Raw genomic sequence first — 27,946 nt, 5'->3', positions numbered from 1 at the left:
GGTGCCACCTCTTCTAGGCGCCGGGGGGAAGGCGCGGAGACGAAAGAGGAGGACGATAGGGAGGACGGTTATGCGAATAACTCGGGGCCTGGCACGGACATACTCCAACTCCACTATCCGAAACCGTCGTCCAACCCTTCGCGCCCCTCTCGCCTGCTCGCCGCTCGGCTCTAACATGCCACGGCCAATTTCTGTCCCGCCGCATTTGTCTCCCTTGCCAATTGCAAACGGCCTCGCGCGGGAGTCCACGGAGCACGGCGAGCCGCGCGCGAAGATGTGGCTGCAGGGGAAGCGATCGAAGGGGGCTGAAGAGGATTCCGAGACGGTGGATAATTCGGCACGGTCAACGATCGCGAGGAAAAGAGGAAATGGGTCTTCCGAGGCTGTTCGAGTTACCGATGGAAATTCTGGATCTTGGATAGGATGGAGCCGTTTCTAATAGGGCGATAGGATAGCGGAGTTAGCAAGCTCGGCTCGCGCTACCCGTGCTTCGAGTAACGCTAGAAAAATCATGGCGCCTGGCTCGGAGACCGGTTACTTTCCTCGGAAATGCAACACTGCTGGCAGTTGCTAAGGGATCGATCAAGGAGCACGAAAACGGCCACGGGCGCATTGCAGCGCGTAACGGGAAAAATAAGATGGCGCATTACCAGCGGGAAGGTGAAGATAAATCGCTGGGGACCATGGAATATACATCAGCCTGTCGTCGCACGCTCCAGATCGCGCGAAATCTGCCGTCTGAATCGTTTGAACCGAAATACCTTGAGAAGCCTATGCGACGCTGTCATTGAGACATTGTCTCTGCGCATCGAAACTGATGCCTGTCGGCGGTGATAAATCGGAAATGGAGACCCCACCGCACACTGTGTCGTCGTACATGATTTACCGCGTGAAAAATGAACGCGCCAGGGTGCGAGGGAATCGTATCCGCCGGTTTACCATCCCCCCGCGAACTCTGAAACTGGGACGGGCCTGGGTTAGGTAATTCGATACGCGTCTGTCCGTGTTCCCAGCGACTCGACGCGCGCACCGCGAACTTTCTTGGGATCCCGGCGGTAAATCGTATCGAAAACGGCCCTGTCCAGGAGGTAAGTTCAATGGAATCAACATCGACGCGCGCCACCTTCCTGTTCCTCGATTATGAAGAGCGACGCCCGTCCGAAGCTGTTCGTCCACCCTCGCCGACGGACGGACCTGGGCAGTGTTGGCTAGAACCGTGATTTGTGAGTCACTAATGATCCGATCACGTTCGTTCCCAATCACGGTGACTTTTCACAGTGATCCGTGATTTTCGTGATCGCTTCTGATTGGTGGAGAGCATAACTGCTCTTTTGTGATCTTTGCACGCGCCACATATTTAACCCCAATTTCTACTTTCCCTCGAAACATTCTCAAGTTATCACTGTTCTTATAGAATCTCAGTTGTATATTTTGAATCAATGCAATCGTTCTTGATCTATTTAAATTAACGAATACTTCTTCACTTTAGTTAAAGAGTATAGTGTATATGTGAATACTTTAGTCAATCAAATCAGTGCGTGCATACATTGACTATTTATGAATGTATATTCTATATATTAGCAGAATTGGCACGCTTTGACTGCAACACAAGCTATATTAAAGTATTTTATAAAGAATAATTCAATCAAGATCAAGAATTACGATCACAGTAAACAATTCACTCAGGTTAAAAAAATCACAATCACGGTCGTGATTGAAGTTAAATCACGACCGTGATCGTGATTCTGCGATCACTGTGATAAATCACTGTTAGTGATTTTGCACTCCATCGCTAGACCTGGGATCCAATAAACGAGAGGACTGCTGTTTTTCGTCGAGCCCGTTGGGTGAGTGTTGAGAAATTCTGGGAGGCTTGATGACGCCTGGAGGGGGAGGGAGGACGTGGAATCATAATTGATTCGCGACGCAAGGATTCACAATTGGTGTTTTAATTGAGATTGCACCGAAGCGAGTGTGTTTTCGTTATGCTTCGGTTGCGATTCAGTGACACAGAAATATTCCGCGGAGCTACCTTTGCGCTCGCAATTTTGCTATGCAAAAAGGTTAAGAAGAATCGATGAATCGCAGCCGTATCGAATCGGCGGGATCGATGCGGGAACACCGAGTACCAAGAAGCCTGTAGGATTTCCAAACGGAAGTCTAATTTTAGTCAACAGCCACGAGTGATCGTCGATGTTCGATTTTCGATACCCCTATACCTTGGAAGCCAGGCGACAAAGATTGTGTAACCACCCCGATGAATAAAACCGCGACGATTGCGTAACAAATTGGATTAATGCAACCTGGGAGCAACTGAATTCGCGTCCACCTTCCCAGTCCTTCTCCGGAGCGAGGAGAATTTAATTTCTGCAGGAAGCATTAAATCGAAATAACCGTGGAACGACCGAGCGGCATAAGCTCTAAGTACCGGAATAACGATTCCTGAGATGTGCACGATTGAACGGAGAGTCGATCGAATATAATCCAATCCGCGACGACAGTATTCCATCCCACTGCGCGCAACCCTTGTGAACTGGACACCGTGAATCAAAATTGAGTACGACGGCCTCAAACACCCCCTCCACTTTATCACAACTTCCCTCGACAGAAGCTTCAACACCACTCATATCTCAAAATCCTTCATCTGATTCACCAACTCCAAGCTCCCTGAATCAAACCGTTCCAACACAGCTCGATTCTCCATTCCTCATCTCCACCTCGCTCAAGCCCCCCCAGCTTTTATCAACAATCCCACATCCCTCAAAGTCCACGAGTCTCGAAGCCTCAGCGCGTCCGGGCCAGCCCACCCATTTTTCGCCCCTAAAGCCTACACAGACCGATCGCTCCTCCTCGATCACCGTTCAATTACCGCTAAAAGCGGAAACACGTTCGCCCCAGCCGCGATACAAATTCCTGAGCGCTCGCGGACCAAAGAGGACAGCCTCTGGTGGGAGGAGGAAGACAGTGGCCAGACGTTATATTTAGCGGGAGCACGTGGCCGGGCATATCTCCTCGGCGAAGAAAACCTTATGGCCGTGTATGTGTGGGTACCTGTTGCCCCTGGGGACGCCCAGGCGCCTCCGCCTCCTTCACCTTCCGCCGCCGCAGCCTCCTCCCCCGAAATCAGAAGAAACCCAAGCAACCGGGACGTGGACCCTCGAGCGACTGTGCCTTGGCCCCCAGCCAAACCTCGTGCCCGGTTTTCACGGCAAGCATCTCGCCGAGAGGCGAGAGGGCCGCGCAGCTCTTTTTACCCGCTCGTCACCATCCTCGCCAGGTGTACTCCGCACCACTCCTCCCTCCGAACGCGCCTGTTCCTCGTCAGACAAAAGGTAAAAGCGTCGCGGGAAGGGGAGATGGCGCGGGCAAATTGGAGCGATCGAGCTTTGGGGGGTGAAACGGTTTAGGTGTCTGAGTGGACGAGGAAGCTTTGGGGTGTAGTTTCATTTTAGCTACGGGACGAGAGAATGGGAGGTATACTTAGGTTGGTTATTGAGAGTGCCAAGGGAAGATTGGAAAAATTGTTTAAGGTACAGCAGCTAGGAGGGATATAGCGTGGTCGTAAAAGCTCCGGGTGTCCCAAAGTTGACTGGAATTTTTGGGAAGATTTCCAGACCTCTTCTTCCAAAACCTTAATGCTGTCAACTTTGGGACACTCCCAGCTTTCACGACCACGCTACATCTCCTTGTTACTGTACTGTGTGGGGTTCGGTTGATGGATGAAATAGAAGGTGACCTGAAAGTTTCAGCAACGAGTTTATTGAGCGTTAATATCACGCAGTGTCAGAAGGTTATTCTCAAAGTGTCCAAGGATACTGGCAACACTCGGGTCCAAAAAGGAGCGTCCATAAAAGATGTCTCCTCTGTGAAAGGCGATCGGTGCGCAACCACGTTCAGTCGAATGATACTTAATACCCTTTAAGGACATTATCGCGCGCTGGTTTCCATGCTCCACTCATGTCCCAGGGCGTCGAGCGACATTCAGACGCGGCTGAAGCTGATCTAACCCGCTGCTATAAATCAACCTTAATGTTCCTCGAGCACAGATCCTCCGCGAGCCTCCAGATATCCCACTCGAGAAATCTCGACGATCCTAACGACGTCTGCTACCAATGATCCTAGCAACTGGCCGTCAGAGAGTGGCTTCCTTTCGCTGGAGGCTTGAAGCCAGGTAAACAAACCTGGCCCACCTCGCCGTAACAGGTTACATCACGACCTACAGTCCTAGTTATGTCGATCGTCGGTGGAGCAAGAGCGCTCGGGGACGGGCAAAAAAGCTGAGTCGTTTTCGATAAGGCGGAGTGGCCGTGGAATTGGACCAACACGTGGCGACAGAGAGAGCAGCACGAGTGGCGCGATGCACGCGCGATGCACGCGCGATGCCAATGATCGATGGCTTGGGGAAGTTTCTGGTTCAAGGCCAGCCTCTACCACGCTATCGAGAATAAGAAAAAGAGAGAGCAGGTAGCCCGAGGTGGTCGTCTGCGAGGGGTTGCGCAAGAGCCGACGGTGATGTAAAGATCATTACTCTGGGATGAAGTTACGTGCGCCACGAGATGCCCACCAGCTGACTAATTAAGTGAAAGTGATTGCTGCGTGCTGCAGATAAGAGAGAGAGAGAGAGAGAACGTAAGGCAGCGGGTAACGAGCCTCCTTTCCCTTGTCACTTCGTGAAGCAACGGACCTGATAGGAATCGTTTCGATCGCTCTAACAACAAGGCGACAGAAGAGCCGAGGCACTTCTTTAGAGTTTAAACGAGAGTTAATCACCTGACGCGTGAACACTGCTTTCCAACGCTTCGATGACCCTCCACAGATAATTATAATACCACGGTACCTCGGCTAGCATCGAGTATGAGGTCACCGGAGGCTCATCCCGGAACAGATAGAACGCTTGATTCGATCCACGATAGAAATAATAGTTTGACCACCGCGTAATCAAACTTTACCGTTCCTATTCAGTCACGTGAGCCATTATCAATAAGCGATCGAGGCGAGGCAAAAGTGACCTGGAGAACGGCCAGTTGCACCCAGGAGATAGTATGATCGTTATGCCAGTTTCGTGGCTGAATTACCGGGCCGGGGAACATTCGCTTGCGCCGGCCGGTTTACGAGTGCAAGGTTTATACGGCCAGGTGAAGAATCCACGTGGCCGTGGCTCGCGTGGGGCCATAAACGAGCCATCCTGCGCTCGAACGCCGCAGCGATACGCTCAATGCCCATTCCGCAAAGGGAGCTCGACTTCCACCGCGTCAATTATTCCGAGCATCCACCTCCCATGGAACATCGCCGAATAAAGTTCGATCTCCGACGCCTTCTGCACGCGTCGCGAACAGATACCCACCATCCTGTGTCCCTTCTCCACCCCGTTACATCAATCCCCCGTGTCAAACGGTCCCGCTACAGATTCTCCGGGTTCGTTTGTTTTGAAATCCCCGAGTCAGGCGCTCAGAGCCGTCCCGACATTGTTTGGTACCGAAGAATCACGGCATTCCCGCGGTAATCCGCGGCGATTTCTCAAAACGCGGCCTCCGCGGCCCGTTAAATATCGCCAGCCAGTTGAATAGAACGGCGACGTTCGCCGCGGCCACGATTAATCCCGATGTCTTAACGCTGCCTCGCAGCCGCGACAAAAATAATTGCCAGATATTGTGGAGACCCACCCTCCGCCCGACGTATTGTTATCCCGTATACGCCGGCGTCGTTATTCGCTGGCTGTGCCCGATCCGCGGGCGCTTTTGTGTCCGCGTCGCCGCGGCTCAATGCGCGTTATCCGGCGAACACCCAATTTTAGAACTCGACGACCGTGTGTATCGCTCGGTTTTTAAAACGCAACAATTGAAGGCTCCACGCGCCGAGGACAAGCTCCTCCCTCGCCATCCGCCGCGGCTCCTGTTATTGTCCCATCAGCGTTTAAAGTCCAAAACAAACGGCCCTGCGGCTGCACGCACTCGAAACTGAGGGAACAAGCGACGCGGTAAATAGTGGATGTAAAACCGTTAACAGAGGGGTGGGTTTAAGATTGTTCGGGATTAATTGCAGGGGAATTTAGTAGTTTCGGGGGAGCAGACAAAGGTGAATGGCAGGCGAAGTTCCCAGGGAGAATAATTCTTACGGCTTGCTTGGAGTCAACAATCGACTGATTTATAGCGTACGTTGGATAGCTTCCGAATAGCTACGTATTTAACGACTTAGAGGGGATGTTTGTGGTTTGTTTCCTTGGGAAGTTTGGCTGAAAGACGCGAGTGGTCGTATAAGGAGCTTGACTCCCTCGTTGGGTTATTGCTAACTGGACTATTTGGAGATTCGTTAGATTACTGAGGAGATCCCTGGCTCCTGCTTCGAGTGGAGAGATATTCAGCGCGGTTTCGCAGGGAACAGTTAAGTCAGAGAACGAATATAGCACCTGTAGAGCAGCACCAGGAGAACAGGTAAAATTTGTACCGCTTTTCCTCCCGCCTGCCGATTTTTCCTCGCTCCCATCTCGAAGTTAGACCTGGTCAGCCTTGCGGCACTGCGTCACAGGTGAAAGTGGCCCGAGCCAGTCGCGGTCCACCGATTTCTGTTCATTTTTTCATTCTCGTTCGCAGCCTGGCTGGCGATACGCGAACCAGGTACCGCGAAAACGAGATCAAACGCCTCTATTTCCCTTTCATAACCCTAACACGCGATTCCTGGAAGTCTCCGGCGTAGCGGCCGCCGGTCGCATTTAACGAGCAAGTTCTCCTAAAATCGCGACAAATTCTAACCCCCAGAAGCAACTCGGAAATTCGTTACACCAGACTCGATATTCAATTAGCTGGTGGTTAGAGCGTGTAATAGCCCGTGAACACTTCCTACTCGCAGTTACGAAACTCTCGATCCCTCCTCAGTTGTCCATTATTTTCTCACGCGTTACATACCGAGTTTCAACCCCCCGCATTAATCAGCGCACCACGAAGGCTGTAACTGAATAACCTACAGCCCCGGACACCGAGATATTTAAATACCCATCTGAATATCTGTTAGTCAAGTGGCTCCTCGAACGTCCACTGAATTTCGTGGCGAAAAGTAGGAGGCACGGAGAGGTTAACGAAGACAGGGCGAGGAACAGGTGCGAAGCTCTCGCGGCGTGGTCGCTGATCGGGCTTACAAGACGATAAATCGCGTATCGATTGCGTATTCATCACGGCCTGCTTTTCAATTTCGAGGGTCGCCCTGAAATCCCGATACGGCCGCGCATATTTTATCAGTACTTCTGCACCCACTGCCACCGCCTACCCCGCGCCGCCCCCTTTGATTCCCTACTTCGCGGGTTGTCGAACAGTAGGGTTAACGGTCGATCGTTTCCCAGCATTATCGCGAAGGGAAATCAGTGACAGGGACCTCCATTTCTGCGTGTGCCGCTCGATAAGACACGATTTATCGTGTGGACGAACCAACTACGCCGACGATTTTGGCCAATCGACGCTCAACGGTGGAACTGCAGATCACCCGTGATCGCGAGCGCGATGCTGAGGAATTAACTACCCCTGTTGATTCATTCCCCACTCTGTAACGTTAATGGGGAGTGTATCTGGGAGAAACTGTTGCTGCGAGTGCTGAGACTTCATTGCAGCGAATATGTTACGTTAGAAGATTTTGGCACGGGAATTTTTGGGAAAGCTGAAGTGTTGCAGGGGTGTGATAGGGGTAAACTTTGTGTCCTGGGAGCTTCCCCTAACTTGACAGCCCCTGAACCGACGACCTCCGTGGAAATAATAATTATCAATTATAATAATTATCTTCGACATAACAGTAAAAGCGCAAGAGGTACTTAAGTCTCCTGAATCATGGAATCTAATAGTGAACACTCCCGAATGAAAACCAATGGAGACTCGCGAGGAGAGGTTCCCAGGTGTCCGCCACCGATTGCTTTGGATTTTGGATATGTTTTAGAGGACCGAAAAATAAGAAATACGTTGTTTTTTTATTTTGGCTCGTTGGCGTGTTTAGGGAGTGAAACCACCCCTCAAAGTTCATAAGGGATACAAAATTGTGTTGCATAAAACGATATAAAAATTTCCATCATAACTTACTATATGTTCTTGTCGTCAGTCACCGTTAATAGGAGGTAAACTACCTGTAATTGCGCCTACCCTTAACTGCGCATTTGAGAGACTTGAAATGTGTAAAAAAATTCATAAAATTCTTAACAAACCTTAGACATAAATTATTTTAGTAGTAACTTTGAGGGGTGGTTTCAACCCCTAAATATGAAAACGGGCCGCTATAAAAAAAACACGTATATCCTATTTTGCGGTCCTCTAAAACATATCCAAAAACCAAAGCAATCGGAGGCGGACACCCGAGAACCTCTCCTTGTCAGAGGAATGTCGATCCTAATAAAGTCTATTCCTAATTTAGCTAAGTAAACTTATGCAAATACGAAAGTGGAGGAGGAGCCCTCCTCCCCTACATTACCTCGAAATCTTTCGAGCTTGCCGTACGAGCGGAGTGTCGCGGTACCGCGACGCAACTACAGTGATAATTATAAACCGACGCGGAGCGTCGCGACACCCGACAAAAGGTACACCCCGCGGTCTATTTCGCGCCCCAAGGAACACGTTCTTTCTCTCCCGTTCCAACGCGCGAATCGACGCAATTAACGAACCCTGCTTTACGTCTCCGTTAAACGATCCACAGCCGGGTTGCGTCTCTTTGTCGTTATTTTTAATCCCATTACGCATTGCCGTACCGATCGCTCGACTCCTGCCGGCCAACGAGGCGAAATCGGATCGAAGCCAGAGCCCGCTGGAATTTTTAACACGCCTCGCAGTGTTGCAATTTGGGATTTTCTTTTTTATAAACACCACAGCACGAACCAGCGTAAGAATCTCGCTCCTCTTACGGATGTTTATTTACATGAATTGTCACATTCCCTCCATGTACCGTCTCAAGATCGTCGATCCATCGAGGCTACTCAGAGGCAGGCTTAAAGTAAACAATGTACCGGGCGTTACCTTCCCTCGAAAATACACAGTCAGTCTCTCTTCGTCATATATCAGCCGTTCGCCAGCGTTAACGTTATTTTACGTAGCAGCCACCGACAACCGTGCCCGTTGCCAAATTATTCGACCCGCGGACTCGTAAAATTCTACGCGAATCCTGGATTCTCACTACGGACAGGGCTGTCTATTTCCAGCCGCGCGCATGCTCTCCTTTTTGTGTACATTTCAAACAATGCAGACGCAGGGAACGTGACTGCTCCAATCGATACTCTGGAATTCCGCTGTCCTCGCATTAAATATAATTCTACCCGCGTAGCTTCGGTTCCCAAAAATCCGTTTAAACGGAGCCTGACTAGTAGCGCGACTATTCCACTTCGCCGCGAGGAAGATTAAGCCCCACGCGCACCAACACTCCCCGTGACGGTCGAGTGCTGTCAGTGTCGGTGCTAAAAAATATCGTCCCCCTGTTCCGCGATGGAGCGGTTGACACTTGTCCGTGTCAGTTAACGTCGCTGAAACAAAGAGACCGTTGATGTTGACGGCTCCGAACCGTCACGGAACTGATATGTGCGCGCAGACCTTTGCGGCCTCGGCTTCCGACGGAGACTCGATCTGTGGTTCTACCGTCAAGGACCCAGTTTCTGATCAGAACCCAATTCCTGATCAGTTTAGGAAAACAAACCAAATAATAAGCTTATTATGATACAAATTTATTCTAACAAATTATTAAATAATTATGAAGTATTTTGATACTTAGCTATATTAATTACATATCTCTATTACCCAGAACAGGCAAATTTCTATATAAATAATAAAATACGCAAAATTTGATAGCTCATAGTAAAACGTGTGAAGGTGATCGGAAACTGCTCCCTTCGCATTTTTCACTTTCAAAGTTAAATTATAAAATAATTATTATTGTGCGCGCACTTTTTTAACACCAAATTAAAGATAAAACACAGATTTACTAAAATAACAAAAAAATCGTTTAAACTTGGTTAAGTTCTCCCTTTACACGTTTAAAACCCCGCGGTAGTTACTCTTAAGTGATCAGGAACTGGGTCCTTGACGGTACGGCGGAGAATGAAGGCATTAAAGCGGTAGTGTTCCGCGCGGAACTCTCGAGTTCTCGATTCAATGGCCGAGAAGAGGATTAGAGTCGGCGGAGCCAGTTTGTGTATACACATATTATAAATGGCCGGCACGTGGTCGCGGTAGCTGTATCCCCGCGAGTCGTGGCGTGTTCAGGAAATGCTCGGGATTTTTTCCGCGATTCATCGTCTCTACGTGCCAGGCTAGGCTCCTATATTCGTCCGTAGCGGGCCAGGCGCCCGTTCCCGCCTACCGTGCAACAGCTTTCCCACGTTTCCGTGGTCGAGCGCCTCGAGATTCTCGTCGCCGACTTGCCGTCCGGCAAGAATCCACCCTCCAGAAGCCACTACTAATTCCCCGCCGATAATCCCGCTCGGTAAGGTCGCGGAGAACCGAGACCGCCTAAGAATTGAACCGAGCGGCGTAAAATACAATCCTGCAGACATGCTCAAGGCTCTGTCCCAAATCAGAGGCCTGACTCTGCACTCAAAACTTACACGTGATGGCCTGCAATTTGCTGTTTTATTCCCGCGGTTTTATCGCCAACCCCTCGAAGCCGCCCGCAGAAGTGCTCTCCGGCCGTAATTAACTTTAATTACCAGTCGTTTTTACACCCTACTCCCTCCTCCTCCGCCTTCGTCGCCCAACAAACCCCCACCCGTATCTCCCTCTGTGTCCATTACGATTCTATTTTTGAATTAGTTACCTTTTACACGGCACGCCAAGTGCGACTTATGAATTATTTAAGGAGGCGCGATGAATAATTCATGCGCGGAGAAAACTCACAATAAATCAGTCTTAATTGTATACCCGATACGCGGACGGATAAAACCGGACGCGTTTCGTCCTTATCGAAGGGCCGCGGCCGTGCCCAGCGGGAATGCATCGTGCAAGAAGCTGCCTCGTGACTCGATCTCGCGCTTAATTTCGCGAATAAGAAGGGGAAAAAACGGTAATCGAGGTCCCTGCTCTGTTCCCAGGAATGGCAGCCGTCGCGACACAGCAGCGCGAAGCGGCAGAAAGCTTCGGCAAAGTCAAATCGTGGAATTTCGCGCCCCAAGACGAAAGGAGCTTGAACTGCTCGTGATTCCTGTGGATCGCGCCGCGATTCTTTCCCCGGGACCGCAAACAAACGACCGTGCGAAAATAAGTACTGGTGTGGCGGAGATAGCTAAATGTACTATTTTAATATTTATTTCCCTCGGCACGTTGGCGGGGCGTAACGCAGGTATGAATGGACGCGATGATCTCCGTCAATGTCGCGTTCAAGCACTGTGCAATTCGAACGACTCCATTGCTTATGAAAAAGCAACTGCGAAACGAGGCGAACCGAGGTTCCTTTCGAATTCTGCTTCGTGTACTGACGAGGTAATATCAGGCTTTCGCGCTAATTGCAACAGATGGGATCTGTATTTCTCAGAAAGAATAGAGTGGAAGTGACACAAACTGTTCTTTCGAAGCGATCCGCACGATTAATTATACCGACTCCCTGTTTCAAACTTCGCGCATTCTATTTCTAAGGGGGGACTCGACGGAGCCACGGTGAATTGCGAAAAAAAATTCGCTTTAATCGTACAGATGGATTAGCTCGGACGGACCCTGTCCACCGTAGAGGGACAAATTAGGGGAGTCGAGGTACGAAATTCGGGGAATTAGAATGCGTACGGTGGCGTATTGCGGTCGATAACGACGGCTGCACAATTTTCGGTTTTATCACTGGGAAGCTTGTACCCGGTCACCGTGACGTGGATCGGTTAACGAAGTAGCCTGGCTCGACGATATTACCCTGCACCCGATCGACCAGGCCAATTTCCAATTACACTTTTTTTTTTTCAGGGTGCAACTGCGCCTCGCGGCTGCCCGCAAACTCTCCTCCATTCACTTCGGTCACGTAGAACCTGCTGACTTCTCGGTCACATTTTCTGGGGCGCGGCGTAAAATTTCGTGCATTCGAAATATAGATTTCGAAGCAAGCGGGGGCATTCGAAAATTCGATCGAAACCCGGGGTCGTTGAGAATAAACGCGCGAAATGTAATTAGAGGGGTGGTGTTTGAAAGCCTTTCGAAAAAGGGCAACTATGGGCTAGGATCTTGATAATTTATTAGGTCGGCGCGGAAGTCCGCGTTCGCTTCATTGTACCAAAGCGTTTATTAAAAGTAATATTATACCACTTTCTTTAATGCGATTTTATAATTTATTGCGACGAAAGTAATTATAGTAATGGAACAAAACTTTTTTCTACTTATTAAACTACATTCCTACAGTAAATAAAAAATATGAAAGTAATAAAATTATTGAATTTAAAAGTAAAAAAATTTAAAATGCTTTTAAAAGTGGTCTTGATGACATGTTTAAAAATTCAGAAATCCAAACAGATTCTTGACGAGTATGATTGTCGCTATCGCTAGGACTATAATTAGTGGTTTATCTTCAAAATTATCAAAATGGCGGGCAAAGTGCGAGAAAATTATTTTCGGCTTTTTTTCTTTTGCTATTTTCGATTTTAAAAGTAGGTTAGACTCGATGAAAATACTTGGTTGTAGTCCCTGCGAGAGTCACAGGTGTGCAGAATAAGCAGTAAAATTTATAAAGCAATCGATTCGATAAATTTTGAGATTTTATCATCACGATGTGCAAAAATGACGTTTCGAGAAAAACGCGTTCAAAGTTTTCATCTATACAGAGGCCGAGCCTCTGCGCTCCCTACAAAATGCCCCTGTAGGAGCTAAAATAATCGGAATTTTTCCATGAAAATTTAACAGTACATTCTTAAGGATATGTACTTTCGAAAAACGTTTTGAAAAAAATCGATTTTTTCAACCCGTCTAACCGGAATGACCCCTTAATGAAAGTATCTATTGCCACGTTTCTGGTAAAAGCGCAAGTAAAAGACATTTCAGTGCACCTAACAGTGAGGGAACTTTCGCACCGACCTAATGTTTAAAACGAGTCTTTACACGGGTGACAGTAGCGGAGCCTGTTTGGGATGCAATTTTAAAGCATCGAAGTTCGGTGGATCTGTCTGGATTATTAAGAAACTAGCTGGTGCAGGTTGATTCAGCCATAATCGGAGGAATAATCGAAACGAGAAGCAAGTACTCGTAGCGTGCATGGAATCTCGAATAAGTAATGTATACGGTCTGGGTCAGGATCGCTCGGTTTGCTGAATAATATCGCTGATAAGGCTGATGAATTATACGAATATAAAATTAGCCCCTAATTGATGAGTAATCGCGTCGGTCTTGACGCGCGTATATCGTGAATTACATATTCGTTAACGTTCCACGTAGTGCAATAAAATTGTTTTATTTCGTGCCGCGTCTCAGCCGCCATAACAAGGCCGAGCATGAACCGCGCCGAACTTTACGAGCCAATAAATAATCTATTTCTTCGGGTCTTAGCACGTGCATGCTAGTCTCTCTCTCTCTACGTTCCTTCTTCTCTCTCTCTCTCTCTCTCTCTCTCTATTTCTCTCTCTCTCTCTCTCTCTCTCTCTCTCTCTCTCTGAGACCCTGGTCTTTCTAGTTCTCTCCAGATCTCTTCTGCTCTCGCTAGATCGCTTCAGGTGTGGGTTAGATCTCTCATGTTCACCTAGATCTCTTCATGCGTGGATTAGGTCTCTCCTATTCCTTCTACATCTCTCAAAGTCCACCCTTAGACCTTTCTAAGCTTCTTCTGCTAACCCTAGGTATCCGTAGATCTCTCCTACTGCATCTACATCTCACATGGTCCATCTATACCAGATCTTTCCTCCTCCAGATCTTCCTCCCCATCTCTCGATCTCCCTGCCCCCTCCTCCTCCCGTCATCCTCTCCAGACACCTCTAGCTCTCCCCCGATCTCTTCCTCTCTTTGTTCTTGCCCGCACGCGCGAAAACGCGTGGGGATGACGAGAATGTGCCTCAGCTCGAAATAAGCCGCAGCTGGAGCTGTCTAGGCCTTCTTCCTTGTCGGTGGCATCACCGCTATTGATTTATCTTTTGGCAATACCCTAGGATTCAAACTCTGTCACGGCGCGTACTCGCATAACGAGCCCTGCCAGCTTAAAAACGATGATTTATATTAGCGAAGACAACCGTCGCGCTGTCCACGCTGACAATTCGAAGGACAAACATCGAGATTTGCCTCGGGTAATCGGATAATTCGAGGGACTCGGTTGTAACACGAAACGTCACTTACGTAAAACTGTTTGGGCTTCCATACACTACAGACTAGCAGGGGAAGATCCCGAACCCAGGAAATTCAAGAAATTCTGAAACTCTGTGAATATGTTGGGAATTTCCTCCTGATTACAACCCAATTTTTGTTTGCTGCCCAAATTCACTCCAAGGGGGTATATTTGACCCCTGAAAATCCGGATATTTTCCGATCTTGTGTTATAACTCGTGAACTGCAAAATAATTTTTTTCACCAAATGTTAGATCTAATTAAAAGAAGTAACTTTTGTCTGGAAACTTGTTTTCTATCTCTTACAGTTTGCGAGTTACAACACAAAATCAGAAAATAACCGAATTTTCAGGGGTTAATTTCACCCGCTTCGAGTAAATATGGGCAGCAAACAAAAATTGCGTTGTAATTAGGAGGACATTCCCTGCATATTCACAAAGTTTCAGAATTTTTTAAATTTTCAGGTTCGGGATCTTCCCTTGTAAGTAGAAAAGAATACTATAACGCGCTATCCAAAAGCAGAGAAGTTGCAATTGCCAAAGGATACAGTAGGGCTAACTCTACTCAGTGGCCTTGAAGGACCTTCGTCCCAACTATAGAGACTCCTCACGATCGAAAACGTGAGTACTTTCCAAATCCACGAGTGCCGATGCATTTTTACTCCCCCCGAAGATCACTGGATCCTCTCCAATATTGGACAACTTCTTTCCCAACCCATTGCACGCATCTGGCTCCTCGAGATACACGCACAGCAGCTCGACAAGGATCACCTGTTACATGGCGATTAAATATCCCCCCGTCGGAAGCCTCGAGAATGTTCGTTTAATAATTAGATCGGCCAGGTCCCCGAAACAGAGGACGCATTATCGTTGGCAACGCACAGCGGTCCGCATTGTCTTCCGTAGCCGCCGCTTCGATAATATATTATAGACCGCCTTGCTTTTAAAATTAAATTGCCTCGGACGGCTGCACCGAAAATTGCTCGCCTGTGAATATCGTGAATTATCCTGATGCGGGTCACGTCACTGCCGATGGCTCGGGTGTATCGCCATCCGCCTGCAAATTCGCGGCGCGGGCTACGCTCATAAACGTCCCTCCAGCCAGAAAAATACGCTCCTCCGTTATACGAGACGAGCCTCCTTCTTTCGTTCAGTAAATAAACGTGGAAGATGGTAAGAATTGGGCAAACAGGTGTTTAAAAGAGCTCCACTCGCAATCGACTCGAGCAATGGGATTAGGTACCCGGAATATTTCAAGTAGAACGCTGGAACGTGTGCCCGCAACCGGCGGGATTGGTTCGTTTCGAAGGTTCGTCAAAATAGTACTCTGACAAGCGTCGCGACGTCCCATCCGGGGCAAGCCCAAGGCTATATTTAGTCGAAGAGACGAGACGCGTCCCGAATGGCGAGGGGTTTCGCGTAAGTGCCGCGGGCAACAAATGCAAAAGTGTCCGAATTAATGGCAGGCTATTCCGGGGAATAAACGGGGGGATACGTTCTAGCTCGTAAAGCAACGAGACAGAGAGGAGGGTAGGTCCCGCGCCAGGATATCCACCCATTACGAATTTTGGCACGGGGCACCGCGGCGATCAACGAGATTTTGATCTCCCTCTAGAGTTTTCGAAAACACTGATATTATTCTGTACTTTATATCAGTCCGAACCTTGCTGCCGAAATGTATTATCTCTGTAGAAAAGGGCCCTTCCGTGCAAATCAATAATCAAAGCACTCCACAAAGTTTGCTCGCCTGATAAATTTTTGCAACCAATCGAAGAAACAAGGTGACACATCAATTCTACCTTTGGGCCATTTAACAGGGGATCTTCAGGTTTGGCAGTTTCAGAATATGTTGATGCTTGGTTTAGGCGAAGGTCTTTACCTGGACATTAATTTCCCAAAGCAGCAAGGCGCGCTTTTCAGCCAAATTCGAGAAAATTGACTTTGAAGGATTCAATACAAAGTGCGATTTTTCAAGCTAGAGATAATTTAAAATAGATTGAGTTTTTGATTGAAAATTATATTTAAATGTCTGTTGTTTCGTACAAATTTGGCAGGTCTTTAAATGAATAAAAAAAAGTATCAATAGTAAGACTATTTAGTCGTGAGTGCTATGCACTGATTTCAGAATTCTTCAAAGTCGATTTTCTCGAATTTACATGGAAATTATTAAAAATTTCACAGTGGCCGTGGGATTTTAATGGGTAAAAATCCCACACTGTAAAGTTTTATAAATTTTTTTTTTAACGTGGAGACATCTCCAAAAGACACCCTGACGCCTCCAGAAGGGAATCTCCCGCGGGCGCCAGGGTAGTGTGGGATTTTTACCCATTAAAACCCCACGGCCACTATGAAATTTTTAATAATTTACATGGAAATTATTAAAAATTTCACAGTGGCCGTGGGATTTTAATGGGTAAAAATCCCACACTATAAAGTTTTATAAATTTTTTTTTTTAACGTGGAGACATCTTCAAAAGACACCCTGACGCCTCCAGAAGGGAATCTCCCGCGGGCGCCAGGGTAGTGTGGGATTTTTACCCATTAAACCCCCACGGCCACTATGAAATTTTGAATAACTTCCATGTAAATATCTCTATTATTAAGGCCGATTGACTGAAACGCTAGGACACCTATTTACTTATTTTCGACATAGATCCATCGTGCCAAGGCTCGTCAAAATCGCTGTCTACCACTTGGTGTCCTCCCCTTGTAAGCATCGATATCTTCTGAAATTGCCAAACCTGAAGGTCCCCTTGTAAGTAAAAGTATTCAAGGGTGAAACGGAGTGGTAGCTTCAACGACTAAGAATTAACAGATGACGAAGAATTAAGAAGAAACTCGACAATGCTTTACACTCAGCTGCTCCCTTTAACTGAGAAACCGAAGCGTCCCTGGACTTTCTGAAAAATAATGACCCTTAAAGTTTCCATAAAAGGAAGAAAGCAGCTATCTAAGCTGCCGCAACAAGAGTCGCCGACCCGAGCATCGCGGAGATTTTCAAAGGGGGCCGGCTCCTGTTTACGAGGTCCGGCGTCGAGTAAATATGATAAATGAAACGGCGACAATAAAGCCAGCGGGCGGCGAGATAAAGCGTAGCAGAGGAGACACACAATGTGCGTACGTGGCCGCAGCAGGAATAACCTGTTCACGGGGCTGCATCGTCCCCCGGAGAGGGTGGACGATGGTTGGAACGAAGACGCGCGGATCCGCACGTACAGGGAAACATCGCGGGGGAGTGAAAGAGCAGAGAGAACTCCGGTGGAAGTTGGAGAAAAATGGCCGGCAGCCGGTGGAACGTGGGTCAGAGGATTTGAAGAAGAAAGGGCGGCAGGATGGTTTATTATGTTCCTTGAATGGCGCTCTCGAGGAGCCGGGGGTCGCGAACTCGCGCAATTTTTGTGATAAAGCAAACAATAAAGCGTGCCCGCGGGGCGAGAAGTGGGTAATACAAGAACTGTCAGCAGGGGTGTTCTTATGAAAATTATTAATTGAACCGACTCGAGCGGGCGCCGTTACGAATGACACTGAATGCAAGGAACGCGGGGGTAACGAGTTTCACAGTGCGGAGAAAAAAATATCAAGCGAAGTGACTTTTACAATAGAACGTTTCCGCTGTTGATTCTGTAAGTTCTTTGATACCGCCCCTAAGAGCTCCTCGATCAAAGCCGATCGAAGCAACGCGAGCGTTGAATGAATCCAGCTGAATGAAAGAACGGAGGGAGGGGAGCGTGGGATAAATTGAAACGAAGAGAAACAACCGACGGGGGTGATAAATAAACGTGGAAACGTGAAAGAGGGATCGAGGAGAGGGGAGGAGAAAAAAGGAGCGGAGACGTGAGCTGAATGGACTCGGGGAAGGAAGCCGCGTAAATAAAGGGGAAGAAGGCGGAAAGACGAAGAAGAGCGGCGAGGAATTAGCTTCGCCGAAGGCGGTGGCGAAAAGACGGTGCCGGGAACAATTAAAATTAGAAGTAATGCTGCGGGGGGGTTGGAGGGAGGGGCGACGAGTGAAATAGAGCGCGTGTCGCGGAAAATAAGAACGAGGGAGCAGAATGAAAGGGAAGAGGAAGAGAGAGACAGAGAGAACGGGCGACAAGAGAGCGATCAGTCATTGCGGAAGACACCAGGCCGCAAATAACTCTCGGTCAAAAGCATCGGCGGATGTGTTATGAGGCTCGTTCCCCCCTTTCTTTTCCGTCCACGATGTCTCGGGCGAACTTTAACCAGGCCGCGAGTACGCGGGGAAAGAATGATGGAGTCGTTCTGTGGGCCACGGAGGAGCCCTAAATCATCGGGGCTCATTAACGTCGCGTCACGGTTTTTCGCGCCCGATCCTTTTCTCTTCCAGATCGCCTACAAACGAGCCAGTAACATATTTTCGAGCGTGTAAAACGCTTAAACGTGGATCGCAGGGATTCTATCAAACGGAATAACGATACACGGGCGCGACTTGGCTCTGCTTCCTTTCAATTCTAACTCTGATTTGAATTTAATTTCTAATTAAAATCCCTGAATTCGATCTAGACTTTGCGTCGCTGGGTAAAGATCGTTTCGAATACGGCTGGAAAAGGCTAAAAGTTCCCTGTGTATATACAGAATTCAGCCGTTTGTTCCAAGAACGTCGCGGGGAAAACGAATGTTGAATTCGACGATAAATAACGGAACAACAAAGGGATTTACGAGGTCCGTGTGTGCCACGGAGAAGCCTCTACCTTTCTCTCGCCTCCGGTGTTGTAATTGTTAATCGTGCCATCCGCGTGAACGGTCCCTGCCAGAGGAGAACGTGGGCTTCGCGGTACGGTGAAAGTAACGGGTCGAGGAGCTGCCCCGTGGGAATCCAGTAAAGGGATGCAATTAATTTAAACGTTGCTCCTCGACGCGGCACACGTACACGTATCCGATCGCTGGATATAAGACGGTGGCCATTTAAAAGGAAAAACTACAGTGACCAAAAGGTAGCCTCAGCTATCTGCTCTTTCACTTCCTGCTACGTGAAAATTCTAATTAGTCTCTTCGCGAGGTCAGGCTCAATCTTTGTGAATTTAACGCACGCACACTTTGGAGCGAATGAGGCGTTTCCAGATCATTTCATAAATGAAATATTGTTTCTTCGAAGTCGCTTCAAGGCCACGTTAAGATCGCCTTGTAGTTTCTCAATGGCACGCATTGGCGTTCGATTCTTCACCGAGTCGTGCAAGTTTAACGTGCAGGCAAAGTTGAGCCAGCGGACTCACCTCCTCCCCGTCCGACGGTGGCTCCTCGTAGTCCGACTGCGAGCCCTTGAAGACGAACATGCAATCGGACGGCTCCAATTGACGCGCGTTGCCGAACTGCGTTTGCCGGTCGGCCAACTGCTTCGCGGTGGTCGTCTCCACCATGGCCAGGACTTTCTGGGCAGTGTACTCTGAGGAATATTGGGTCCTCTGGACGTTCCCCTTGATGAGAGTCTTCTGTAATGTTAAGTCAAAGGCTCTAGCGTGTGATGTTACAATTACATCGCGGTGTATTTATAGAATTACAGAATATCCCTCGCGAAGAACAGAGTTCCCTGAATTAAAGTTTACGAGTGCGCAACCATCGTTGTCCAGGACCAAGTGCCGTTCTATAAATGCATGTACAGGGGGGCCAAGAGGCCAACGACCTTGCTGCAGCCGGGAAATTGATAAACGATATCGCTGGTCAAGTGTTTTCATTCATCATCGGAAGTGCGAGTCGTTTAAATCACGATACTTCATTCATACGCGGGCACGTGATACAGCCACATGGCCCACGTCCTTACGGTTTCATTTATAGGCATCAACAGCCCCGGCCACGGTTTCAAATACGAATACGGCGATGAGAACAGTATGGATCGAATTATCGTTTACGTCACGGCAATGTACTGTACACGTGCGGCGTTATCTCTCTTTCTATATATATATACACGCGTCACCTACACGCGCGCCACGTAATAAATGTGGGATACGTGCGTGACGCTTGCTCCAAATGCTAATACGCTTTCATAGGTTAGGTTGGCCGGCTCGCACTTCTAGTTATAAATAAGCGAAACTCGATTAGTTCGGAGGAAGATTATGAAGAGAGACTTTGAACTGCTAAATGGCATTGTTGTGCGAGCGATGTTACGGACAGAAATCTCGAGGAAATAGTGCAGCAACGCGGTGAGGTCGGGACGCGAAGTGGAATCATTATTGAGAGAAAATTTAGTGACAAACGAGGGGCATACGATGAAAAGCTTACAACACAATGCCTCGGGATGAATGATGCTAATTTGCAGAAATCCAGTAACCACATAAATGAAAATTAACTTCACATTTAGAATTGAACACAACACGAAGCGCGAACGTGCAGCGGCGGGTCGCGATTCTGAATAGTGTCGCCACCTACTGGCGGCAAGCGAGATTAAGGTTCTCACGCAACTTTTGAACGCTCCCGCGGTTTTTTTTGATCAGTCGTTACTAATTAATGATCGTATTTTCGCGAGGACGTTGGATTTTGGCTTTTAATCGTGGTCGTAAAGTATCTCATCTTAAATTTGAAGGAACGAACAACAATCATTCTATTCTTTCATTTAGATTGTATCTACTACTGCAGACGCTAAACTCGTATAAAAAAATAAAAATACAAAATTCTTATATTTCTACAGAAGCACGATAGATACATGCACTTATATACTAAAAGCAGGAGATTCGGAATTTGGAAGTGATCGAATTACTTTAAGACTCCATATTCGTGGTTCTCTTTTGTTTTGTCGTCACGGGGAACTCTCTCCCCGGTTTCAGTAAAATATCTCCTCTGCCGTTGCCTTCGAAACTGCATTCGTTCAACGAAATCTCAGATATATTTTCTAATAAATCCGGGCCGCCGCATCTGCTTTGCGAACTGCGCAGATACTTTTGCGTTTCAAATCGAATGGCGTATTCTTTGAAACGTCCCAGGAAACAATTCCTCACTGTCAATCTTGCATTGTCATGGAGCTGTAAAGAAATTGCATCGACGTTACACGAAGCTGATAATTGTACAAATGTACGAATGTAGAAAAGAGTAACGCACCTGTATGCCTTCTGCGCAATTTCGGAAACTGCAGTTATTCATGAAAACTTCCCCGTTGCTGTAAATGACTAAAGCAGTTCCAAGACCGTCGAAAATTGTGTTTTCTATTATAAGCTTCGCATCGGGCAAAACCACAACTCCCAACTTGACCATAGTCTGATTCATGGCACATATCGTACAATTCACTATCTTCGTGGTTCCAGCTCTAACTATTACAGCTGCTCTGAGGTCATCCACATCCACGGTGATACTTTCTAACAAAACCTGCGAAGATAGGTTTCATGAGAAACAGGAGTTAGAATTATAGATATGTGGCAAATGCTTTTAGAAAATTAAGTGGCTTACCTCGCTACCAGAGAAATCAAGCAACGACGGCGCAGTCTCAGTATCTTTGACTGTGAGAATAGTGCGTTCTACATTATGAACTCCTCTGATTGTGCCTCCCTCTTCTAAGTTACCAGCATTCTTTATATGATGAGTTCCTTCTCCGATTATAATAATGTCTCTTGCATCACAGGCAAGCAGAGTCTCTTGCAAAGACCCCGATATCCTAGGTATAACATGTTAGAATTAAAAATCAATTAACGCGCTACCTATATCTGCCACACTTACTTAAAATATAACTCTGCAGGCAAGCTAGCTTGAACTTTGTCTATAGTATTCTTCATCTCCTCTAAAGAACCACCGAGCCACACAAAATGGCCTTCCATGCATCTCTCTTTGCTCTCGTGCCTCTTTATCTTGTCGTTAGCTAAGGTCGATGTTCTATTTTGCACTAGAATCTCTCTCATGGCGGGATTCTCGAGCACTTCCATCTCTCTTTTAATCTGTTGCAGCCGAAAGTGAAGCTTCATCAGCTGGCACGCCGTCCCTCCATCGACTTGCTGCAATTCCTCTTCCCCTTCGGAAATAGTATCTTCCAATCTCGATATCTTCTGCTGAACCTCTCGCCCTTCCCTCATCAAACTTCTAATAACGTCGCTAGTTTCTTTACTGACAGTGCCCCTTTTCATGTCGAAGAACAATCTGATCCTTGTTTCCAAATGCCCGGACACCCAATCTGTATTATCGTCGTCGTCTATGTCCCACGACATCCATAAATAATTGTAAAAGAATCGCAGCTGATCGATGCAGCTCGCTGTGCCCACCATGTCCAAGGCGCTGTTCTCTTGTTTATGGGTCGGGTATAGCTCCACTAGCGGTACGTCGTACTTGTCAGGTAAATGAATCTCGTCTTGCACAGCGGTAATCCTGACCAGCGCGGACAGATCGGCGAAGTCGACTTGCTCGACCTCGACCACCACTATGGTGGGGTAATGGATCTCGAAATCTTCGCACACCAAACGCGGTATCTTCCACAATGCCTGCCAGCCGACAGGCTCTATCACAAGGTCTACGTGATAAGACCATTCTGCCTGAATCTGAGACGCAGGCACAATTTCACCTCTGCTGGACAATATCTCAGTTAGCTCAACCAGTCTTTCTTGAAGGCTTTTGTCGAAAGTGTATATCTCCATCGGTGCATGCGACCTGCGACAAGGAAGAGTAAGCCTGTGGAATGACATTAATTCCGCGTGCAAACAAGCTTACCTCTCGGCCGCAAATTCGTCTTGCTGGATTCTTACGTAAACTCGGAGTCCAACGACCCGAATAACGGCGAAAGCGAAGGCACGACGGTCCAGTCAAACAGCAGAAGACAATCGCTCGGCTCTTTATCGAAACTGCCGCGAGTATCAATCAAGAACCGAGCTACAACTTCGAATGCACTTTTAATCTACAGAATAAGATCGTGACGCGGAAACGAATCGTAAATCAACATACTTTTAAACAATTACAACGCGCACTTTAAACTTTCTACCGCACATCCAGTAAACTGTCGTAAAAAATTTGAAATGTAACGTCTCGACGAGGCTGATTGGTCGGTTTTATTTCGATTCTCGTTTCTGGCGTTCATCGACCTATCGATGTGTACGGCGCGATGTTTGTTGGCCTATCGACCTATCCATATCGACCGTGGTCTGACAGATAATGTTCGTAGTATAAACATTATAAATACAGTGCAAACAAACAGTGCCTTACAATCATCATCAATTTGAACTATGTCTGAAGAACTAATGGGTTCGTTATATTATTGTCGCAAACAGTTAGACACATTTATATGTTAATTATCGTAGATATCCGCGTGATGCGTCAGTATACCTATATATATGTATACAAAGTGATATTTGAGATACTTGTATTTTAATGGATGCAGATAAATTTACGGTGCAGAGTTCTAAAAACTCTGTGGAAGACAATCTGTTTGACGAGATTATCGGCTATATAGAAGATATTCTGTTAGGTATGCCATTAATAGTGGTGTTTGAAGAAATCCCATTATTTAAATGAACTGCTTTTTCAGAAGATGAATTCCATGCCATCCAAAAGAGATTTCTGGACGACTATTGGGACGTTTTTGAACCGGTCGAGGAAAATAAGTTAATCTACACGGATATATTTAACGAATATGTAAGTGGTTTCATACAATTGCTCCGTTTTTCGTGTGTGTAACGTAAAAGTAATATCTGGTTTATAGAACAAGGCTGTGGAAAGTTACATTGTTAACTATTTACAAAGAGCTGTACCACATTTCAATATAAGCACATTCTTAGAGCATTTAAAGTAAGCATTGTGATTTCGTACATAATATGTCATAGGCGCTATTTAATAAGTTCCTTTTCTTGTTTAAATCTTGTTGAACGATCCAGTAATAAACGGAATGAGCTGGAAGGTGAAGTTTTCGAAGTATTATCAACAATCACAGACTTTGTGGCGTTTAAGGAAATGTTCCTCGATTACAGAGATGTAAGTATCGCGAAATCAACGGTGATGAAGCAAAATATGAGTACTAATAATCACGCGATATAATTCTCAGGTGAAGGAGGGAAGAGTCCAAGACCTCAGCTTTGGAATATCCGTCACATCTCTTAAATCGTGTAACACAAGCGACGATAATTCTCCTAGATAAAAATCAGTTTAAATATACCAAAGGAGTAAATTACGAAATATTTCATATTTGTACCACCAATGACTCTTAGACGACGATACGTTTATTATGTTTGTGATTTTTCTCGCTAAGTTATGGAAGTACAAAAAATATATACACCGCATTAATAATACTCTGAAAATTGTTGAAACCCCGATTGTTTCTGTGCTTCGCGGATTCAGTACTTGCACCAGGACACCCAGCGCAGTACTGTGTCTAAAATAGAAGGATAAGAAACGCTAGAAGTCTGATGGTTCAACACATGAGGATCTCCATTTGAACGAGTTTGCTGTTCGTCTCGTTTGGCATACGATACGGAAGGGTCCCGGCGAAACTGGTTAACGCTCTGGCTATTTCTCGCAGATCGAGAAGCTGTTGCTTCCTTGCTTCTTCGTCGCCTGGTTCCGTCGATCGTAACTTCTGATACTGGCGATAAAGTATCGTCATCGTTGCCAAAAGAACATCCGCTAACGTGCCGGCCACTTCGGGCGACACACGTCGCAGAGCACTCACCCTTTCGTCGACTTCTTTTACGTGTAACGGTAAGAGCTTCGACTCCGCGATGGTCTAAAATGAAATCGATAAAAGGGAGGGATTTATTATAAAAGAATGGAGACAGAGATAGTAATCGTCTTGTATCCCTCACCCTAAGAGCACTCTGGTACTGTTCATTGTGAAACTGATCGAAGAACACCATTAGATGTCTCAAAGTATGAAATGCCGATACTAATTCGGATGGCGCTTGTGTGTCGATACCTTGATACCTGAAACGAAATATTTACTTGCGCTGTTTTATAATAACGCTGACATTTTAGCCTTTCGATATTACCTTTCACTTATTTTATTAGCAGCCAACTGCAACCGGGGCCTCAACGAGTCCGGTGAAGACGTTTGGCTAACAACTTGCGCCAGCAGGGTGCACATGAGGCTAAGAACTTTCTCGTGATTCCCAGCGATGTCGTACATTGTTATGGCGTCTTCTAAGAGACCTTTCTTATACAGAGTATCCGCACTTATGTTTACCACGTCCTCCATATTAATTTGGAATTGATCTAAAATTCCTGGGATCCAACGATCCTTGTCTATCTTCCCGACTAACTGAGTTCTGTTCGCCGGCGAAGAGTCGACCACCATTTCTGCAGTCGACGCGACGAACATGTTACGATCATGTGGATCTTTCATGGACCTGAAAACGTAGGGAGATGTAATAGGATTCGGAGTCTGTGCACCTACTTATTCCGTCGTACAGACCTTAATAAGAATAGATAATGCAAGCACTCTTTTGGATCGGTGGTGTCGAATCTTTTGACGTACAGTAATATCAACCTAGCAAAGTTCAATCTTTTAGCTGGCGGCTTGTCAGCAGGATCAACGCTTATCAATGGCGCTAATACACTTTGACTGGCCCCCAGTAAATTATGCTCGTGCATAGCTGCCGCTAAATGCACAGCATGCGGCAAATGCCTTGCGCTTGCACCCCTTGCCAGAAATTCGATTGCAGCTTCGAACTGGCCAGTTAAAAATAGCATGGAGAAGTAGACAAATGGTTGCTCGTGCGCGTGATAATAAGATTCCCCTGTAATATTCGTGTAATGAATGAATTGTATCCGAATCGCGTACTGTGCGTATTAAGTAGAAATTTACGATACCGTATATTTCTGATATTGTGGTCTGTAAATAATCTAAAGTCAACTTGTTCTCCGCATCAGGTTGGTCTTTAACTTGACACAATTTCAGCCATAAATAATCGTCAGCTGTAGAAATTACATCGGAATGTAAGTCGTCGGGTTCGCAAGAAACTAACGCGCAATACGCTACTCTTTTATACGGGTCCGTAACCGATCTAACATGTTTCCTATAGTGCAGTTTCAGATTTGACTCGGCATAGCTACTGGAGTGCCGTTGGGGATCGTTGCAAGCTTCTTCCAGAGCCACTTTGAACTCCGGGAATTCGGTGTTACATTGATTAAGGCACTGCAATGCTGCTTTGTAGTCACCGACTCTCATACAATAATAGACTAAAGGCCACAATGGTTTGCCCTCGACCATAACGTCTTCCAAATCTCTGAGATTTTGTACTTTGACACTTACGAAACTCTTAACTAATGGCAGAGTGCCTGGAATGCCACCCCTCTTCGCCTGTGCCAAGTTCTCGCTAATGACAGAAGTCATGAACTCTCTGTATCTGTTTTCCAAATATTTTCTAGCTTGCAGCACAATCTTCTTCTCGACGACAGAAGTGCTTCTGGACTTAATTTGATCTTCCCTGGGAATCGGTGGAATGTCCACCATATACTTAACCATCTGCCAGAGGTCCACAACCTTCTTGTCATTGAAGGACTCTGCGGCTTTACAGAACGCATTGAACAAGTTTGGTCTAGTTATGCCTCTGAGCACATGGTCGTTGTAACTTTGTAATTCTTTAACATAAGCTACTTCCACGCTGGACAAACCACTGACCATCGACCCAGCTAACTTTGTCCGCTGAGGAGTACCGCGTAAATCCACTAGCTCCCCGGATGGGGCGGTCATAGCATTTATTATCTCGAATCGCATCTGCTTCCATTCCCCCAGCATATGTTCCATTTGTTGAGCTCTAGTAAGCTCAAACGTCTAAAACAAAGGCATAAGCTTGCGATACAATATTCTCAAGCACCATTTATCTGAAAGCCAAGGTAACAGCTCTTACATCCTTGTGGACTTGTTCAATGATCGACAGTATAGCATTTTCCTTCTCATTTCTGAGATAACTAACTACGTCTGTATCTGCGATCGGATCTAAGGGCTCAAACGTGCGCCTCGCACTGAGGGAACTTAACTTCTGTGATATTTGTGGTAAATCAACACCATGTGACCCGAGAAAGAGATGTCTGAAATAAAAACACATTACTCTATATTTGTCCCGAGTGGAACGTCGCTAAAAATTCAATCAACCAGACGAGGACATTTTGGCGCCAGAAATTTGTAATGCGTCCAGGTTATGTTACGCCTCGCACACAATTACCAAAAAGCAAATAAATCTTCCACTGCAAGTGCAGACTTTAAAGTAGCATGCAAAAATCGTTTCGAAGTGTTAGTACGATGACATGTACAAATTTTCTTACGCCTGAACTTGATTATCTTGGGTGCCGGTTTGGGTGACACGAGACCAAAGTTCGTTGGAAGCATCTAAGATTTGACGAAGGTTCCTCTCGACCTGAGGAAGTTCTTCGTTACCCTCTACAGCAGCAGATAGTTGTTCCGCCGATCGTAATAATTCACTAAAGCCGGAATCGCCCATCACTCGTGAGGAATCTGTGGTCAACATATCGGTGTGGCCAAGATCGCTCATATTTAAAACGCGAAGTCCACGGGTTCCATAACTCGCGGGGCCAGAAGCTGGAAATCGTAGTGACTTTTGATGTTGTCAGAGAACGTTGGACCCCTCTCAGCGACAAGTTCTCACTGAACTACAAAACGAATTATCCACAGATTCTCCGCCATTCGTACATCGATAGTACAATAAAATAATCCTCGTATCTCAACGAATACAAAGAAACTCAGTGTACAGGAGAAACCAACGAAATAAATTAATTAAAGACAAAATCATGAATGAAAATGTGCCTTTAAATACAACGCTACCAACGTTACACCTCCATTCTTTC

The 27,946-nt window shown here is 46.6% G+C and overlaps 4 protein-coding genes across 6 annotated transcripts in view; 1 reads left to right on the top strand and 3 right to left on the bottom strand.

The window, feature by feature from the left end:
* The window catches only part of LOC143370429 (pseudouridylate synthase RPUSD2), a 151,246-nt gene extending 130,643 nt beyond the window's left edge, over nucleotides 1-20,603 (bottom strand). Inside the window, exons 1-2 of the mRNA XM_076815546.1 lie at nucleotides 20,465-20,603; nucleotides 19,462-19,677 (exon numbers count right to left, since the gene is read on the bottom strand). Coding sequence (XP_076671661.1) covers nucleotides 19,462-19,677; nucleotides 20,465-20,518 — 270 coding nt within the window. The 5' untranslated portion in view covers nucleotides 20,519-20,603. The remainder of the gene's footprint in view (nucleotides 1-19,461; nucleotides 19,678-20,464) is intronic.
* Nucleotides 20,604-20,840: 237 nt separating this feature from the next.
* On the bottom strand, nucleotides 20,841-23,140 carry Nesd (SHC binding and spindle associated nessun dorma). The gene is made up of 5 exons (XM_076815548.1): nucleotides 22,868-23,140; nucleotides 21,890-22,807; nucleotides 21,623-21,827; nucleotides 21,278-21,541; nucleotides 20,841-21,201 (listed from the first exon to the last, which is right to left on the bottom strand). Exons 2-5 carry the CDS (start codon nucleotides 22,792-22,794, stop codon nucleotides 20,941-20,943), a joined length of 1,635 nt encoding a protein of 544 aa, XP_076671663.1. The 5' UTR covers nucleotides 22,795-22,807; nucleotides 22,868-23,140; the 3' UTR covers nucleotides 20,841-20,940.
* Nucleotides 23,141-23,269: 129 nt separating this feature from the next.
* Nucleotides 23,270-24,435, top strand: LOC143370444 (ADP-ribosylation factor-like protein 2-binding protein). 3 transcript variants are annotated; one of them, XM_076815584.1, is made up of 6 exons: nucleotides 23,270-23,395; nucleotides 23,532-23,618; nucleotides 23,679-23,785; nucleotides 23,853-23,938; nucleotides 24,025-24,121; nucleotides 24,192-24,435. In XM_076815584.1, the coding sequence occupies exons 1-6, from the start codon at nucleotides 23,377-23,379 to the stop codon at nucleotides 24,282-24,284; spliced, it is 489 nt and encodes a 162-aa protein (XP_076671699.1). In that variant the 5' UTR covers nucleotides 23,270-23,376; the 3' UTR covers nucleotides 24,285-24,435. The 3 variants fall into 3 exon arrangements, with proteins under 3 accessions (XP_076671699.1, XP_076671700.1, XP_076671696.1); XM_076815585.1 differs by having other exon boundaries at nucleotides 23,291-23,399; nucleotides 23,551-23,618; XM_076815581.1 differs by having other exon boundaries at nucleotides 23,304-23,395; nucleotides 23,508-23,618.
* Nucleotides 24,349-27,765, bottom strand: LOC143370424 (nuclear pore complex protein Nup93). The gene is made up of 7 exons (XM_076815537.1): nucleotides 27,407-27,765; nucleotides 26,992-27,172; nucleotides 25,952-26,915; nucleotides 25,554-25,878; nucleotides 25,132-25,488; nucleotides 24,949-25,066; nucleotides 24,349-24,869 (listed from the first exon to the last, which is right to left on the bottom strand). Exons 1-7 carry the CDS (start codon nucleotides 27,631-27,633, stop codon nucleotides 24,558-24,560), a joined length of 2,484 nt encoding a protein of 827 aa, XP_076671652.1. The 5' UTR covers nucleotides 27,634-27,765; the 3' UTR covers nucleotides 24,349-24,557.
* Between the last annotated feature and the right edge of the window lie 181 nt (nucleotides 27,766-27,946).

This window comes from Andrena cerasifolii, chromosome 6, assembly GCF_050908995.1.
Source record: "Andrena cerasifolii isolate SP2316 chromosome 6, iyAndCera1_principal, whole genome shotgun sequence".
In the NCBI taxonomy this organism is placed as follows: domain Eukaryota; kingdom Metazoa; phylum Arthropoda; class Insecta; order Hymenoptera; family Andrenidae; genus Andrena; species Andrena cerasifolii.
This window is presented reverse-complemented; position numbering and strand designations above follow the sequence as displayed.

What these genes read in the sequence shown, in the direction of transcription:
- Nesd (XM_076815548.1), bottom strand. Translation starts at nt 22,794, where the DNA reads ATGGAGATATACACTTTCGACAAAAGCCTTCAAGAAAGACTGGTTGAG. An exon ending in CCTGCAGAGTTATATTTTAA is followed by an intron (nt 21,828 to 21,889) that starts GTAAGTGTGGCA and finishes TGTTATACCTAG; the next exon opens with GATATCGGGGTCTTTGCAAG. An exon ending in ATTGCGCAGAAGGCATACAG is followed by an intron (nt 21,202 to 21,277) that starts GTGCGTTACTCT and finishes ATTTCTTTACAG; the next exon opens with CTCCATGACAATGCAAGATT.
- LOC143370444 (XM_076815581.1), top strand. An exon ending in ACATTCTTAGAGCATTTAAA is followed by an intron (nt 23,939 to 24,024) that starts GTAAGCATTGTG and finishes TGAACGATCCAG; the next exon opens with TAATAAACGGAATGAGCTGG. An exon ending in TGTTCCTCGATTACAGAGAT is followed by an intron (nt 24,122 to 24,191) that starts GTAAGTATCGCG and finishes TATAATTCTCAG; the next exon opens with GTGAAGGAGGGAAGAGTCCA.
- LOC143370424 (XM_076815537.1), bottom strand. Translation starts at nt 27,633, where the DNA reads ATGAGCGATCTTGGCCACACCGATATGTTGACCACAGATTCCTCACGA. An exon ending in CAAGATAATCAAGTTCAGGC is followed by an intron (nt 27,173 to 27,406) that starts GTAAGAAAATTT and finishes TTTTTATTTCAG; the next exon opens with ACATCTCTTTCTCGGGTCAC. An exon ending in CACAATATCAGAAATATACG is followed by an intron (nt 25,879 to 25,951) that starts GTATCGTAAATT and finishes CGAATATTACAG; the next exon opens with GGGAATCTTATTATCACGCG.